We start from the raw sequence: 18,438 nt of genomic DNA, 5'->3' as shown, positions 1-18,438 counted from the left end.
TGATAGGTCCCTACTCTCAGGTTGGAGGGGCAGAGGACCCCTCCCTGTGGCCCCACTGATTGTTCCTACATTCCTGACTAACGACTGGCCTATTACCCCCACTCCCACCGGTATCACCTCATCAGCATTACGAAAGTTGCCTAACCTGTTTTGTCTAAGCAGGCTATTGTATGAACGATCCAAATTGAACCTCACCCCACCAGACCGGTTTAATGAAGGATTTTGTTGTTTTATAAGAATCGCTTCTTTTACCCCCCTTTCAAACCATCTATGTTCTTTCGCTAAGATTTTAACCTCATTGTCGTCAAATGAGTGGTTGCTAGCTTTTAGGTGCAAATGTACTGCCGATTGAGGTCCACTTATATTATCCCTGCGATGTTGATAAAGTCTTTTTTTGAAAATTTGTCTCCCCAATGTACTGCTCTTTACAATTTTCATTCTTACAATGTATGGAATAAACTACATTACTTTGTTTTTCATTTGGTAGCCTATCTTTTGGATGCAAAAAAGCTAGCAACCACTCATTTGACGACAATGAGGTTAAAATCTTAGCGAAAGAACATAGATGGTTTGAAAGGGGGGTAAAAGAAGCGATTCTTATAAAACAACAAAATCCTTCATTAAACCGGTCTGGTGGGGTGAGGTTCAATTTGGATCGTTCATACAATAGCCTGCTTAGGCAAAACAGGTTAGGCAACTTTCGTAATGCTGATGAGGGTCGTTATGCTGATGAGGTGATACCGGTGGGAGTGGGGGTAATAGGCCAGTCGTTAGTCAGGAATGTAGGAACAATCAGTGGGGCCACAGGGAGGGGTCCTCTGCCCCTCCAACCTGAGAGTAGGGACCTATCATAGCTGTGTCCGGTGCCACCATGTCTGGACATTAGGGATATATAAATAGGGCCGATACGACCAGTCAGACTATATATATATATATATATATATATATATATATATATATATATATATATCTTGGATATAACCGGACTATCGATATATCCGATCCTGCGGCACGTAAATTTTCTCCTTGCGTTCATAGAAATAGTATCGTAATAAGCAGTACTATCGATATAACCGATATATATATATATATACACATACTCATGGTTACTCTCTTATATAGGTTTACATAAACGCAGCTAAACGAATTTATGTTAAGTTACAGCAACCATTATCTACTCCACCCCGCCCCACCCCGCAACCCCATTTGCTGGATTAAGTCATTCCGCCAGCAGGTTGAAATACTGTATAATCTCCCATGCGGGGCTAAAGCAGCATTCCAATCTCTGGAGGCTGAGAAGTGCGCTGGATGGGTGGGACAATAACATTACAGAAATTAACTGTTGTTTCCTGATGGTTTACAGTTTAATTACATTCATTATGAACATTACATGCACCCAGAGGGAGAGATATTTTGTCTCTCTTTGCCATGTGCTTGGTTAATGCTCTTTCACAAAGGTATCCGGGCACATTCAAATTCACTTAAGGGATTCTATTCACCATACCTAAACCATCAGTCTTGAAAGAGGACTGTTCTAAACTCAAACCAACTTCTGGATGATTCAGCACCAAGGAATAGAATATGTCACCGGTGCTAGAGGAAGAATGGCAATTCACGTGTAGAGAGAGGTGAATGTTGTAATTGCAAGAAGATTTGGAGATGATGTTTTTAAAAATGGACATCCATTCAATGAAGAGATTTCAGTTGCAACATTGCAATTTTCACTGAAACAAATGAATGACTACTATGCCTCCTCCAATAAAAATATAATTCATAAAAGATGCACTACTGCCCCCTATGAGTTTTGAGCTGAACGCAGTTTGCTGTGCACATTGCAAGAAAGATGGATTTTCACACTGAATAAACCTTTCAGAATTCTTTTTAGACTGTATATAATTAAATAGAACAAATGGTTTATTTGATGTTATTTGACTTGGACCTGTTTAAATTACATCATAAAGCAATTCGACTCTCACAAAAATAATAATAATAACAATTAAAAATCAAGGCCATGGACAAGAATTGCACACGCATTTAAAAATTTAAACAAGAGAGGAAAAACACCCCAAAAAGTTCAGATACTCAAACGTCCAGGAATCATGGAGGAGTAACAAGATGATTATAATGATGATGATGATGAGGATCACTAAGACAATCAGAATTTATCAAGAAGCTCCATGACAGCAATAGTCGTACTCTGTCCAAAGATGAAGGCTCCAACAAGAATGGTTGTGATTCCCCAAACTGTTAAAACGATTCTGAAAAATATGACAAATCTATTAGTAAATGTATTAACAATGCACATATTCAGTGTTCCAACATGCACAAAACAAAACTTCAGAGTTTTACTTTAAATATGTATCATGACTGCATTTGTCTGTTAGAAAGCATGTAAAATAGTCAGATAAACTAACTGTATGTTCAGTGTTGAAATGATGGGACATACACTTTAGTGATACTGACCTTACTCTCGGGCTCACGGGTTCATTTTGTATGATGAACACTAAGCAAAGACCTGCGTTACAAGACATGGCACAGCTTTTTAACATTTACTTCAGCAATGCAGCCTCAGTTCTCCAAAGGATAATTTACACATTGACGATCTACACGGTAATCTAAGATCTGTATCAAAACATTCTCACTCATTTAATCTAGACTTGTCAAGGGATGGTGTTGAGGCTTTGTAATTAGATCATTCATTTCAGATTTGAATCTGGGTTGCTCATCTCAGTTGTCGTCATGTCGTCTCGCACTGATTTTGAAGTCACACAAATATTTTCTGTGTCTGTATTAGATCAAATTGGTAGAAATAAATTATCTGTGAGTAACTTGCCTCTCACAACGAACGCGCCAATTGTTAGCTTAAAACGTTGTGCAATAAGGTACATACAGTAAAGTCTCGTTATATCGATATCGGATATATCGATAGTCCCGGTTATATCGATACTATTTCTATGCACGCACGGAGAAAATTACATGCAAACAGGGTCGGATATATCGATAGTCCCGGTTATATCGATATTTTTTCAGACTCCCATTGAATATCGATATAACGAGACTTTACTGTATTTAATTCTGTTCAAAATTGATATAAGATTAAATGTAACTGTTAACGCTAATATTAGCTTGTAATATTCTAACCTAACAGAACACATTCTAAACATTGTTTTATTTTCACAAACTCGGTTTCCTTATACATCCGGTCAATGACGTCACATCTGCCGGTCTTAATACAAGCTCTCCCAAACAGCTAGGCCTTTCTCTCTCCCACCACCATCCTGAGGGAGCAGGGTGCATCGGCCCATACAGGCCAATGCCCATTATGTGCCGTCATAAAGATTAAAGAATCTTTTTGTTCTTATTTTGAGATAGACATATCAAATCATCTAATTGCCTATTACTTGTTTTCCTTGAAATCACAACAAAAAATTGCAGAGTGAAATGACTTTTTTCCCGTATAAAAATCTGGTATCTAAATTTTGCTCCAATTCTGGAATGACTCCATTAGTGATTCACCACTTTTTACATACTTTTGCATTTGTAGAAAAACACGCACCAGGAAATATAAAGATGAAGAAAGCACTGATTCCTCCAATGACACTGATGACCTCGCTCATGTCAGGGACAAACATTGCAACGAGAAGAGTAATGGTAATCCAGATCACAGTGAGAAGTGCCCTGCAGCGACTCTCAAAGGAGCTCGTGACGATTCCTCGACGTCGCCTTTGGATTCGCACCATCAGGTTCAGGATGACGGATCTGTGAGAAATGCAGACTTTCTTTTGCATTGTACCACACCCCCAAATCACATGCTGTCCATTGTGGCAAATTGTCAGGATGGACATGGGCATACAAAAGTTTCGTATTAAAGTAAGTTGGTTTCTCCTGAAATTCTACTGAGAAGCCCAAAACTCCTAAAATATACGTACATGTTCACTAACCAATGCTAAAAACTTTTCTAAGTGTGCAGGCAGCAATTTTGGTATTACATACCTTCCGAGAAGAAGAATAATTGGATAAATAGTAATAATTGATATTCCAAAAAGCAGTCTGGAAATGATCATGACAACATCATTTCCTGGAAATGACATCAAGATATCGGAAGCCACCTCTTGACCAAATGTCATGAACCCATACACTCCTGGAGATTAAAAAAAGTGGACATATTGGACATTTTTCAATTCAGAATACAAAAAGCTTGCTGATTTCGGAAGGTCAACCCACCGGTGAGAGTGTAGATGAGCAAACAGAAGAGCATGGAGACAACAGAGATGACCACCCAGTGTGTAAGCTTCTGGTTCTCCATGCTGCTGTAGATTGCTATACAAGCCTCATGACACTGTGCACACAAGCAGTACTCCAATAAATTTTCTACAAGGTGTCTGTGGGAAATCGTGTCCATTTGTGAAGTCAGAAATCACTCATACAATAGTTGAAAGAGTGGCTCCAAATCAGTTTGTACAGTGTGTCTCATTTGTTTGAGTGAGAAAAAGAACTTTTTGTGTGTGATTGGTTGTTTATTTCGTTGTATATTATCAGTGATTCTGATTTTCTACAAGGAGTTGATGAAATCAATATGCTGTAATTAATTATATAATGCAATATAATATATATTGATTTGTATAGCATTTAATAATTAGAGGATGCGAACCATCAATCCTGCATTGAGGACATTCTAAATATGACACACTACCTGGAAACCAAAGCAGATGGTCGGCACAACACTGAACATGGATGCCCACGAAGCCACACTGTAAAGACACGCCATCATTTGCAGCCCAAGACAAAAGACTAACACCTGAATTGATTCAGGTGAAGGTGAATTAATGATAAGAGACACAAGTATGAACAAAACACAAATCAGTTCCTTCAAACCAACTTCTTCTGAACTGCAACTGTTGATAGACATTTTGAACAAAGATTTGTGCCATGGTGGGATGTTTTGATATACAAAAATCATTGTGACTGACCCTTGGGGCTGCTGTGGCGTTAGGTTGGCCAAGTGATTGTCCATCAGGTAGTATTTGACAATCACGGCCACACACAGATAGGTTGCAGCCAACGTACCCAGCACACTGTGGTGAAGAGAAAAACGTACAGTGACAGCAATAGGATTTCATTCCAATGCACACGTGCACAAACCTGGTATATTTCTGAATCCCAATTTCTTTGGGGATTGAAAGCGGAAGGATGATGATGAGACACATGATGAAGAGTGCAAAGCGCTGGTCAGTGTACCAGTGATATGGCACTTCTCCGTCACCTGAACCCGTCACAGTCCCATACAAAGAAATACACACTGGAGAACACAAAACAAATAGACAGATTTGGTCAGTAAATAAAGAATTGATATTTAAACAAACAAAAAAGCATGTGAATCCTGCATGTCACGTTTCGGTTTCCGACCAACAGGTGGCACTTTAGGGCCCCGCCTGCTGCTGCTGCACAGGTGTTGGTCATTTTAATCAGTGGCAGTTAAAGAAAGAGCCCTGCCATGGCCATTCAGTGTTGGGTCATTGTTTGTTTCACCCTGTCAGGTTTGTTTCATCTTGTCGTGATTTTGTTTGCTACTTTGGACATTTTTGTTTTTGTGATTTTGTTGTTTGAGATTTTGTTGCGGCTGACTTTATTCAATACAATTTGTAAAATACACGTTGCTCTTCCCTCCGGCCTGCTTTATTTGGGGGATTCACCATCACCACCCCCAAGCAAATCGTGGCAGTGCATATGTACAACATTTAGAGCCCCTCCGCAGTGTTCGCAGTATTTCAGATCAAAATGAATGTTGGTTCGAAAATCCAGCAAAATGCTCTGTTTAAAATTCGGACAGCAAAAAAAAAATTAAAGAGATTGGAACGATGTCCGATGGGCAAAATGACCCAAAAAAAAGAACAAAAAGCAGCTGTGGTCTGGTTTCCCAAGCACACATTCGTCACAATACTAGCTACAATAAAAATGCAAGTGTAGATCATCAAAAATTGTTTATTTTCGCAATATAGGATTTTACTACTAGTACTATAAATCTACAAAGACAAAAAAAAGTGTTAGTTTTTTAAATGTTTTAAGATGTTTAAAAAATAATAAATTATCATGTGAAAAGAGAACTATATAATCTGCTACCCACGCATTAAAATATTTAATAAAAGAAAACAGTTCAATAGAATGTAAACATTGGTACAGGTTCGTCTGTGTAAGCTCTCAGTCGTACAGGAGTGGTCCATCGATGAGAAGGTTTCTTCAGCCGTCATCTGTACAAAAGTGAAGGTTTCGGACGTTTCGCCTCCTATCCAAGAGGCTTCGTCAGCGAACTAAAGTCTGACTGGTCGTATCGGCCCCATTTATATATCCCTAATGTCCAGACATGGTGGCGCCGGACACAGCTATGATAGGTCCCTACTCTCAGGTTGGGAGGGGCGGGGGACCCCTCCCTGTGGCCCCACTGATTGTTCCTACATTCCTGACTAACGATTGGCCTATTACCCCCACTGCCCCCGGTATCACCTCATCAGCATAACGACCCTCATCAGCATTGCGAAAGTTGCCTAACCTGTTTTGCCTAAGCAGGCTATTGTATGAACGATCCAAATTGAACCTCACCCCACCAGACCGATTTAACGAAGGATTTTGTTGTTTTATAAGAATCGCTTCTTTTACGCCCCTTTCAAACCATCTATGTTCTTTCGCTAAGATTTTAACCTCATTGTCGTCAAATGAGTGGTTGCTAGCTTTTAGGTGCAAATGTACTGCCGATTGAGGCCCACTAGTATTATCCCTGCGATGTTGATAAAGTCTTTTTTTGAGAATTTGTTGAGTCTCCCCAATGTACTGCTCTTTACAATTTTCATTCTTACAATGTATGGAATAAACTACATTACTTTGTTTTTCATTTGGTAGCCTATCTTTTGGATGCACTAATTTTTGCCTTAACGTGTTTATCGGTTTGAAATAAGTAGGAATTTTATGTTGCCAAAGGACTCTTTGTAATTTTTCAGAAACTCCTGCAATGTACGGTACTGCTACTCCTCTCCTTTTTGAATCTTGAGAATTATTGGTTTCGTTCGCTATTCTTTCTTTCTGACATTTGTTGAATGACCACTGAGGGTACCCACAGTTAGTGAGTGCTCTCCTGATATGTTTTGACTCCTTTTCTCTACCTTCAGTGCTAGTTGGTATTAGTTTAGCCCTATGCTGGAGGGTTCTGATAACTCCTAGTTTATGTTGTAAAGGGTGGTTAGAGTCAAAAAGTAAGTATTGGTCAGTGTGCGTAGCCTTCCTGAAGACTTCTGTTTTTAGCGCTCTGTCCTCTTTTATAATTACTTTACAATCCAAGAAGGCTAGTTGGTTCTCTTGAATGTCCTCACGAGTAAATTTAATGTTGAAGTCTACAGAGTTGAGGTGATCTGTGAAGGATTGAATTTCTTGTTTCTTAATTATGACAAAAGTATCGTCCACATATCTAAACCAGTGTCTAGGTTTTGTCCCTGGGAAGGATGTGAGGGCCTGTTTCTCCATCTCTTCCATGTAAAGATTAGCCACTATGGGTGAAACTGGTGAGCCCATAGCACAACCATGAATTTGTCTATAAAATTTCTCCCGAAATTGAAAATACGTAGTATTAAGGCAGATTTCTAATAATTGGCAGATGTGATCCGGTTTAAGTTTGGTTCTTTCATGCAGAGAAACATCCGCCAGCAGCCTCGTCCTCACCACTGAGACTGCTGCTGGGGTTGGGACAGATGTAAAGAGAGAAGTCACATCGTATGATGCCAAAGTTTCCTCAGGTTCCAATATGAGGTCTTTGATCCTCTCTACAAACCCTGTGGTATTCTCTACGTGATATTCAGTGTTACCAACCAACGGAGCTAAAATAGTTTTTAAATATTTGGCTACATTGTATGTAGAGGAGTCAATGCTACACACAATGGGTCTGAGGGGGAACCCTTCTTTATGTATTTTTGGCAGGCCATAGATACATGGCGTGGCCTCTCCCGGGTATAATCTAAAATACATCTGTTTGTCTATATGTTTTCCTTTCTCTAACTTTTGGAGACAGTCAATCATTTCTTTCTTGTATCTATTGGAAGGGTCCCTTTTTAGTTGCTCATACGTGTTAGAATCACTGATTAACCTATTTATTTTGTCTTCATAATCCAATGTGTTGAGAAGCACTGTGCATCTGCCCTTGTCTGCTGGCAAAATAGTAATATTTTTGTCTTTTTGTAGAGTAGTTAACGCCTTTCTCTCTTCTAATGTTATGTTGGACGGAGGAAGTTTGGCACTACTGAGAAGAGCTGATATTTTAATGCGTAGATCATCTGCCTCTGCATACGAAAGTTTGTTATTTTTAATAGCCGATTCAGTAGCTGTGATATAATCTATTGTAGGTATAGTTTTAGGAGTCACTGAGAAATTTAAACCTTTGGTAAGTACCGCCTTTTCTGTCTCTGAGAGATCTCTGTCTGACAAATTTTTGATCCAATTCTCCCTTGCAAACTGTTCATTCCTAATTTTTCGCGTGTTTACCAGTAGCTGAGATTGTTTCAGTAAAAGTAATTTTTGAAATTTACCCTTTTGTCTCTCTTTGGTTTTGCTGTGGTGCCTCATATAACCGGATTTAGTAAATTCACACACTTCCTGATAGATTTTGTGGGTAAGTTTAGTTTGTAATCGCTGATAATAAGTTTCTATTTCTGACTGTTTGTTTTTTATCTCTATGTTAAGTCTCCTAATTCGCAAATTTAGAATTTTCCTAGTATAATTTTGTTGCATTTTATCGGCTAAGTATCCGGGTTCCAGGGGTGCTTGCTTCAAGCATTTAGGAATTAACCGGCTCTGTCTACATCTAAGATTGAATCTGAGGTGGTTCTTTAAATCAGCTAATTTAAGGGTGGCCTTTTCTAAGTTACGTACCAGCAGAAGGATGTCTCTCCCAAAGTTGGCAGCAATACGTCTGTGTAAGCTCTCAGTCGTACAGGAGTGGTCCATCGATGAGAAGGTTTCTTCAGCCGTCATCTGTACAAAAGTGAAGGTTTCGGACGTTTCGCCTCCTATCCAAGAGGCTTCGTCAGCGAACTAAAGTCTGACTGGTCGTATCGGCCCCATTTATATATCCCTAATGTCCAGACATGGTGGCGCCGGACACAGCTATGATAGGTCCCTACTCTCAGGTTGGGAGGGGCGGGGGACCCCTCCCTGTGGCCCCACTGATTGTTCCTACATTCCTGACTAACGATTGGCCTATTACCCCCACTGCCCCCGGTATCACCTCATCAGCATAACGACCCTCATCAGCATTGCGAAAGTTGCCTAACCTGTTTTGCCTAAGCAGGCTATTGTATGAACGATCCAAATTGAACCTCACCCCACCAGACCGATTTAACGAAGGATTTTGTTGTTTTATAAGAATCGCTTCTTTTACGCCCCTTTCAAACCATCTATGTTCTTTCGCTAAGATTTTAACCTCATTGTCGTCAAATGAGTGGTTGCTAGCTTTTAGGTGCAAATGTACTGCCGATTGAGGCCCACTAGTATTATCCCTGCGATGTTGATAAAGTCTTTTTTTGAGAATTTGTTGAGTCTCCCCAATGTACTGCTCTTTACAATTTTCATTCTTACAATGTATGGAATAAACTACATTACTTTGTTTTTCATTTGGTAGCCTATCTTTTGGATGCACTAATTTTTGCCTTAACGTGTTTATCGGTTTGAAATAAGTAGGAATTTTATGTTGCCAAAGGACTCTTTGTAATTTTTCAGAAACTCCTGCAATGTACGGTACTGCTACTCCTCTCCTTTTTGAATCTTGAGAATTATTGGTTTCGTTCGCTATTCTTTCTTTCTGACATTTGTTGAATGACCACTGAGGGTACCCACAGTTAGTGAGTGCTCTCCTGATATGTTTTGACTCCTTTTCTCTACCTTCAGTGCTAGTTGGTATTAGTTTAGCCCTATGCTGGAGGGTTCTGATAACTCCTAGTTTATGTTGTAAAGGGTGGTTAGAGTCAAAAAGTAAGTATTGGTCAGTGTGCGTAGCCTTCCTGAAGACTTCTGTTTTTAGCGCTCTGTCCTCTTTTATAATTACTTTACAATCCAAGAAGGCTAGTTGGTTCTCTTGAATGTCCTCACGAGTAAATTTAATGTTGAAGTCTACAGAGTTGAGGTGATCTGTGAAGGATTGAATTTCTTGTTTCTTAATTATGACAAAAGTATCGTCCACATATCTAAACCAGTGTCTAGGTTTTGTCCCTGGGAAGGATGTGAGGGCTGATGTGATGAATTTACTAAATCCGGTTATATGAGGCACCACAGCAAAACCAAAGAGAGACAAAAGGGTAAATTTCAAAAATTACTTTTACTGAAACAATCTCAGCTACTGGTAAACACGCGAAAAATTAGGAATGAACAGTTTGCAAGGGAGAATTGGATCAAAAATTTGTCAGACAGAGATCTCTCAGAGACAGAAAAGGCGGTACTTACCAAAGGTTTAAATTTCTCAGTGACTCCTAAAACTATACCTACAATAGATTATATCACAGCTACTGAATCGGCTATTAAAAATAACAAACTTTCGTATGCAGAGGCAGATGATCTACGCATTAAAATATCAGCTCTTCTCAGTAGTGCCAAACTTCCTCCGTCCAACATAACATTAGAAGAGAGAAAGGCGTTAACTACTCTACAAAAAGACAAAAATATTACTATTTTGCCAGCAGACAAGGGCAGATGCACAGTGCTTCTCAACACATTGGATTATGAAGACAAAATAAATAGGTTAATCAGTGATTCTAACACGTATGAGCAACTAAAAAGGGACCCTTCCAATAGATACAAGAAAGAAATGATTGACTGTCTCCAAAAGTTAGAGAAAGGAAAACATATAGACAAACAGATGTATTTTAGATTATACCCGGGAGAGGCCACGCCATGTATCTATGGCCTGCCAAAAATACATAAAGAAGGGTTCCCCCTCAGACCCATTGTGTGTAGCATTGACTCCTCTACATACAATGTAGCCAAATATTTAAAAACTATTTTAGCTCCGTTGGTTGGTAACACTGAATATCACGTAGAGAATACCACAGGGTTTGTAGAGAGGATCAAAGACCTCATATTGGAACCTGAGGAAACTTTGGCATCATACGATGTGACTTCTCTCTTTACATCTGTCCCAACCCCAGCAGCAGTCTCAGTGGTGAGGACGAGGCTGCTGGCGGATGTTTCTCTGCATGAAAGAACCAAACTTAAACCGGATCACATCTGCCAATTATTAGAAATCTGCCTTAATACTACGTATTTTCAATTTCGGGAGAAATTTTATAGACAAATTCATGGTTGTGCTATGGGCTCACCAGTTTCACCCATAGTGGCTAATCTTTACATGGAAGAGATGGAGAAACAGGCCCTCACATCCTTCCCAGGGACAAAACCTAGACACTGGTTTAGATATGTGGACGATACTTTTGTCATAATTAAGAAACAAGAAATTCAATCCTTCACAGATCACCTCAACTCTGTAGACTTCAACATTAAATTTACTCGTGAGGACATTCAAGAGAACCAACTAGCCTTCTTGGATTGTAAAGTAATTATAAAAGAGGACAGAGCGCTAAAAACAGAAGTCTTCAGGAAGGCTACGCACACTGACCAATACTTACTTTTTGACTCTAACCACCCTTTACAACATAAACTAGGAGTTATCAGAACCCTCCAGCATAGGGCTAAACTAATACCAACTAGCACTGAAGGTAGAGAAAAGGAGTCAAAACATATCAGGAGAGCACTCACTAACTGTGGGTACCCTCAGTGGTCATTCAACAAATGTCAGAAAGAAAGAATAGCGAACGAAACCAATAATTCTCAAGATTCAAAAAGGAGAGGAGTAGCAGTACCGTACATTGCAGGAGTTTCTGAAAAATTACAAAGAGTCCTTTGGCAACATAAAATTCCTACTTATTTCAAACCGATAAACACGTTAAGGCAAAAATTAGTGCATCCAAAAGATAGGCTACCAAATGAAAAACAAAGTAATGTAGTTTATTCCATACATTGTAAGAATGAAAATTGTAAAGAGCAGCACATTGGGGAGACTCAACAAATTCTCAAAAAAAGACTTTATCAACATCGCAGGGATAATACTAGTGGGCCTCAATCGGCAGTACATTTGCACCTAAAAGCTAGCAACCACTCATTTGACGACAATGAGGTTAAAATCTTAGCGAAAGAACATAGATGGTTTGAAAGGGGCGTAAAAGAAGCGATTCTTATAAAACAACAAAATCCTTCGTTAAATCGGTCTGGTGGGGTGAGGTTCAATTTGGATCGTTCATACAATAGCCTGCTTAGGCAAAACAGGTTAGGCAACTTTCGCAATGCTGATGAGGGTCGTTATGCTGATGAGGTGATACCGGGGGCAGTGGGGGTAATAGGCCAATCGTTAGTCAGGAATGTAGGAACAATCAGTGGGGCCACAGGGAGGGGTCCCCCGCCCCTCCCAACCTGAGAGTAGGGACCTATCATAGCTGTGTCCGGCGCCACCATGTCTGGACATTAGGGATATATAAATGGGGCCGATACGACCAGTCAGACTTTAGTTCGCTGACGAAGCCTCTTGGATAGGAGGCGAAACGTCCGAAACCTTCACTTTTGTACAGATGACGGCTGAAGAAACCTTCTCATCGATGGACCACTCCTGTACGACTGAGAGCTTACACAGACGTATTGCTGCCAACTTTGGGAGAGACATCCTTCTGCTGGTACGTAACTTAGAAAAGGCCACCCTTAAATTAGCTGATTTAAAGAACCACCTCAGATTCAATCTTAGATGTAGACAGAGCCGGTTAATTCCTAAATGCTTGAAGCAAGCACCCCTGGAACCCGGATACTTAGCCGATAAAATGCAACAAAATTATACTAGGAAAATTCTAAATTTGCGAATTAGGAGACTTAACATAGAGATAAAAAACAAACAGTCAGAAATAGAAACTTATTATCAGCGATTACAAACTAAACTTACCCACAAAATCTATCAGGAAGTGTGTGAATTTACTAAATCCGGTTATATGAGGCACCACAGCAAAACCAAAGAGAGACAAAAGGGTAAATTTCAAAAATTACTTTTACTGAAACAATCTCAGCTACTGGTAAACACGCGAAAAATTAGGAATGAACAGTTTGCAAGGGAGAATTGGATCAAAAATTTGTCAGACAGAGATCTCTCAGAGACAGAAAAGGCGGTACTTACCAAAGGTTTAAATTTCTCAGTGACTCCTAAAACTATACCTACAATAGATTATATCACAGCTACTGAATCGGCTATTAAAAATAACAAACTTTCGTATGCAGAGGCAGATGATCTACGCATTAAAATATCAGCTCTTCTCAGTAGTGCCAAACTTCCTCCGTCCAACATAACATTAGAAGAGAGAAAGGCGTTAACTACTCTACAAAAAGACAAAAATATTACTATTTTGCCAGCAGACAAGGGCAGATGCACAGTGCTTCTCAACACATTGGATTATGAAGACAAAATAAATAGGTTAATCAGTGATTCTAACACGTATGAGCAACTAAAAAGGGACCCTTCCAATAGATACAAGAAAGAAATGATTGACTGTCTCCAAAAGTTAGAGAAAGGAAAACATATAGACAAACAGATGTATTTTAGATTATACCCGGGAGAGGCCACGCCATGTATCTATGGCCTGCCAAAAATACATAAAGAAGGGTTCCCCCTCAGACCCATTGTGTGTAGCATTGACTCCTCTACATACAATGTAGCCAAATATTTAAAAACTATTTTAGCTCCGTTGGTTGGTAACACTGAATATCACGTAGAGAATACCACAGGGTTTGTAGAGAGGATCAAAGACCTCATATTGGAACCTGAGGAAACTTTGGCATCATACGATGTGACTTCTCTCTTTACATCTGTCCCAACCCCAGCAGCAGTCTCAGTGGTGAGGACGAGGCTGCTGGCGGATGTTTCTCTGCATGAAAGAACCAAACTTAAACCGGATCACATCTGCCAATTATTAGAAATCTGCCTTAATACTACGTATTTTCAATTTCGGGAGAAATTTTATAGACAAATTCATGGTTGTGCTATGGGCTCACCAGTTTCACCCATAGTGGCTAATCTTTACATGGAAGAGATGGAGAAACAGGCCCTCACATCCTTCCCAGGGACAAAACCTAGACACTGGTTTAGATATGTGGACGATACTTTTGTCATAATTAAGAAACAAGAAATTCAATCCTTCACAGATCACCTCAACTCTGTAGACTTCAACATTAAATTTACTCGTGAGGACATTCAAGAGAACCAACTAGCCTTCTTGGATTGTAAAGTAATTATAAAAGAGGACAGAGCGCTAAAAACAGAAGTCTTCAGGAAGGCTACGCACACTGACCAATACTTACTTTTTGACTCTAACCACCCTTTACAACATAAACTAGGAGTTATCAGAACCCTCCAGCATAGGGCTAAACTAATACCAACTAGCACTGAAGGTAGAGAAAAGGAGTCAAAACATATCAGGAGAGCACTCACTAACTGTGGGTACCCTCAGTGGTCATTCAACAAATGTCAGAAAGAAAGAATAGCGAACGAAACCAATAATTCTCAAGATTCAAAAAGGAGAGGAGTAGCAGTACCGTACATTGCAGGAGTTTCTGAAAAATTACAAAGAGTCCTTTGGCAACATAAAATTCCTACTTATTTCAAACCGATAAACACGTTAAGGCAAAAATTAGTGCATCCAAAAGATAGGCTACCAAATGAAAAACAAAGTAATGTAGTTTATTCCATACATTGTAAGAATGAAAATTGTAAAGAGCAGTACATTGGGGAGACTCAACAAATTCTCAAAAAAAGACTTTATCAACATCGCAGGGATAATACTAGTGGGCCTCAATCGGCAGTACATTTGCACCTAAAAGCTAGCAACCACTCATTTGACGACAATGAGGTTAAAATCTTAGCGAAAGAACATAGATGGTTTGAAAGGGGCGTAAAAGAAGCGATTCTTATAAAACAACAAAATCCTTCGTTAAATCGGTCTGGTGGGGTGAGGTTCAATTTGGATCGTTCATACAATAGCCTGCTTAGGCAAAACAGGTTAGGCAACTTTCGCAATGCTGATGAGGGTCGTTATGCTGATGAGGTGATACCGGGGGCAGTGGGGGTAATAGGCCAATCGTTAGTCAGGAATGTAGGAACAATCAGTGGGGCCACAGGGAGGGGTCCCCCGCCCCTCCCAACCTGAGAGTAGGGACCTATCATAGCTGTGTCCGGCGCCACCATGTCTGGACATTAGGGATATATAAATGGGGCCGATACGACCAGTCAGACTTTAGTTCGCTGACGAAGCCTCTTGGATAGGAGGCGAAACGTCCGAAACCTTCACTTTTGTACAGATGACGGCTGAAGAAACCTTCTCATCATTGGTACAGGTTGTTTAACTTTGCAAATTTCCCCATTGTGGGAAGATTAGTTTTCTGATTCTGATAACTTTCTGGTCTGCTTGTCTACGCCACTATGGGGCAGTACAATTTAGACACGGCGAAATCTATGGAGCCAGTCACAACTCTTTTAATTCTCTATTAATATTCGTCATCGAGAAGATTACAACTAAAATCACTACTGTAATTTGGAGTGCGTAAACATTTGTTTGTTTTTTCGTGCAAAAATATGTTAGCTGCTCATAAAATTCTAAGTTTCATGCAAGATGGACTCACATTTCTCCAGCTGGTCCTGCACCACCACCAGAAAGGCTACACATATCATGAAGAGGTTGAAGCAGAAACAGACTTCACACAGTTGGCCAATGGCTCGTCCACACACTTCTCGGACCACATCCTGGTACGTTTTTTGTCTGCTGACAGATGAGGCGTAGCCAAGGATGATCAGTCCGCTGATGAGGAACACCAGAGATACCTGCGTGCCAAGACTTGGTGTTCTGTCGGTTCCTCTTTACGACCATGTGCATTTTTCAAGTGATGAAGCACCGTCATAACTAGGTTTTTGCTTTTTGTATTCACAAATGATATAGTTTTTTTCACCTCGGGTTCCATTCTAAATTGGAAAATCCTCAATTTATTCCGAACCAGTCGGATCCCCTGGTCAACCTGGGAACCTCGTGCAGTGAAAGTCAGTGGAAGCAGTGAGGGCCTTGAGTGGTTGCTAAATTAGAACTCAGCCGTGAAAACCACAGGCCTCTTTCACACAAGGGAGACAAAGACTTGTGTGCGTGTGTAAAGTGTTCCCCCTGATTTTTATGATTCTTGACTTGCAAATTTACACATTCACAAATTTTTGAAAGGGCGGGGTGATCTACATTCTGTGATTCACTGTTTCGAAGTTTAAGACAAAGATGTGTCCAGAATCAAAGTTAGTGCATGAATCATCTGTTATCCGCGTGGGCATGAAAAAGTGAACAATTAAATGATACTTTTCAGACTTAATGTAAACAAATGCGATAATATTGTTGTGTATGTTGTTACCTTGCAACCCTCATGAAGGTAAACAGATTACAAAATGGTGATATTGTATTTCTAGTACGATCACATTTACACGCTCATCACTCATTATTCAAAAAAATTCAAGGTAACATCAATATATTATCATGCTGTATTCAAATACATTTAAAGCACCAGCTTTGAGAGTTTGAATGTTAACAAAAAATACTGTAGCTGAAGCAGATATTTAGATATTTAGCTAAATGACTTATTAGCAAGTATATCATTGGTTAATTTACCAGATAAAAGAGCAGAGAAGTACCTACTCATTTTCTGATCAACTAGTACTTAATCTATTGGACATTTCGTTGAGAAAAGTTGTGTTTTTTTTTTTCTTTTTAAATTGAGTAATCTACCTATATAGCACACTTGTGTGCTATATAGGTAGATCCTGTGTATACATCCAAACATTTCAAAAATAAACATTTTAAAGCTGTAATGGCAATACTGTCATACAATGAAAGAGCTCATATATCACGTCAGAATCTGATATCAACACATTCTGAATAATATTTGTAGGAAGACGTTAGCGTCAATCCGTTTCTCTACACTGAACATTAGCTTACCACAGGGGTCGGGAACCTTTTTGACTAAGAGAGCTATATAAGTAAAATATTTAGAAATGTTTTTCAGTAAGCGCCACACACACACGCACGCACGTGATTTCAACAAAATGTCAGAATGTGTTATTTAAAGTAACTTTGTGATACTCACCATTAATATTAATGGTTTTCCGTTTGTCAAGATTGGTAAAAATCCAGACAAACGATCGGAATGAAAGTCAACTTGCCGGGTCGAAATGCGAAGTTACTGCTCGCTAGCCTGCACACTGCTCATTAGCGTGCACGTTTGCTTTCTGCAGTCTCTCGCAGAAGGATATTGACGGTAACGTTAGCATGGGGCTTGTCAACGTGCCACTGACATTCGACTGTTTCATCGATGGTATTGTTTCATTGTAAATTAGAACCATGGCAGAACCTTTTCTCTCCACAAAGGCGAATCCTGAAGGGTAAGATACTCGTTATCTTTTTTAAAAGGGGGCGTTTACCTGTTTTGACATGAACGGCACCTAGGTCAGTATCATCCAATCAAAATTGTTCTTTGAACATCAACGGCCACCTTAGGTCAATAAAAATTGCGCTTTCTGACAACTGCCTCCCAAACAGGAAATGAACATCGAAAAAGCGAGAATATGTATTTAGTTTTGTCGACAAGCCAGATGCAATCATCAAAAGAGGCATATATGGCTCGCGAGCCATAGGTTCCCGACCCCTTAGCAGTATGCACTAGCCTAAATCACTTGCCTGCTACTTCAGTGTTCACCTACCAGCTCCACACTAACAGCAGTCGTCACTCCCCCGGCTTTCTGGAAGGCCCATGGGAAGTTTAGCAGTCCGGCTCCAAGCGCAGACTTCAGCATAATGAACACGGCGCCGAAGGATCCCAGCCGCGGGGGGTCTGAATGGGACGCAGACCTAGCCAGAAGGCTGATGCTCTCCCGGGCAAGTTCCTCCATAATGCTCTGTCTTCACAGACACTCACTCACAATTCCTTTCAGCTGAACTAATTTCTCTGCTCTGGTCCGGTTGCTGTCTTTTTCATAATGACCTACTCTACAAGTGATTTTGGGGTGGGGTAGGGGTGGGGGTCGGGGGTGGGGGTCACCAGCCACTTAAGCCACGTGGTCTATATTGGACAGTTTGACCATTAAACATTTCACTCTTCGATGACAAATTCGACACTTATGTGTCTGCCTTGCCTTCCTCTCTTTCATGTTACCCCGAACTTAAATGTTGACTGACCTCACTGGAGATGGACAGAATTTATAAACTGTCAACGATTGTCAAAGATTGATTTTGCACATTATTTAGAAAGAAATATGTTTGGGCATCATCTGTGGAGCAAGACATGTAGATAGGTCAT

General features: G+C 40.0%; 1 protein-coding gene across 1 annotated transcript; it reads right to left on the bottom strand.

Annotated features, from left to right (window-relative positions):
• Window positions 1-1,875: 1,875 nt before the first annotated feature.
• Window positions 1,876-18,095, bottom strand: slc38a8b (solute carrier family 38 member 8b). Its single transcript, XM_088992587.1, has 10 exons — window positions 17,843-18,095; window positions 15,736-15,934; window positions 5,143-5,299; window positions 4,971-5,075; window positions 4,694-4,751; window positions 4,225-4,339; window positions 3,994-4,141; window positions 3,557-3,759; window positions 2,464-2,515; window positions 1,876-2,258 (listed from the first exon to the last, which is right to left on the bottom strand). Exons 1-10 carry the CDS (start codon window positions 18,029-18,031, stop codon window positions 2,156-2,158), a joined length of 1,329 nt encoding a protein of 442 aa, XP_088848713.1. The 5' UTR covers window positions 18,032-18,095; the 3' UTR covers window positions 1,876-2,155.
• Window positions 18,096-18,438: the final 343 nt, after the last annotated feature.

This window comes from Hippocampus bargibanti, linkage group LG03 (assembly GCF_051943395.1).
Source record: "Hippocampus bargibanti isolate YZ-2025 linkage group LG03, ASM5194339v1, whole genome shotgun sequence".
Lineage (NCBI taxonomy): Eukaryota > Metazoa > Chordata > Actinopteri > Syngnathiformes > Syngnathidae > Hippocampus > Hippocampus bargibanti.
Note: the sequence above shows the minus strand (reverse complement) of the source record. Positions and strands in the feature narration are given on the sequence as shown.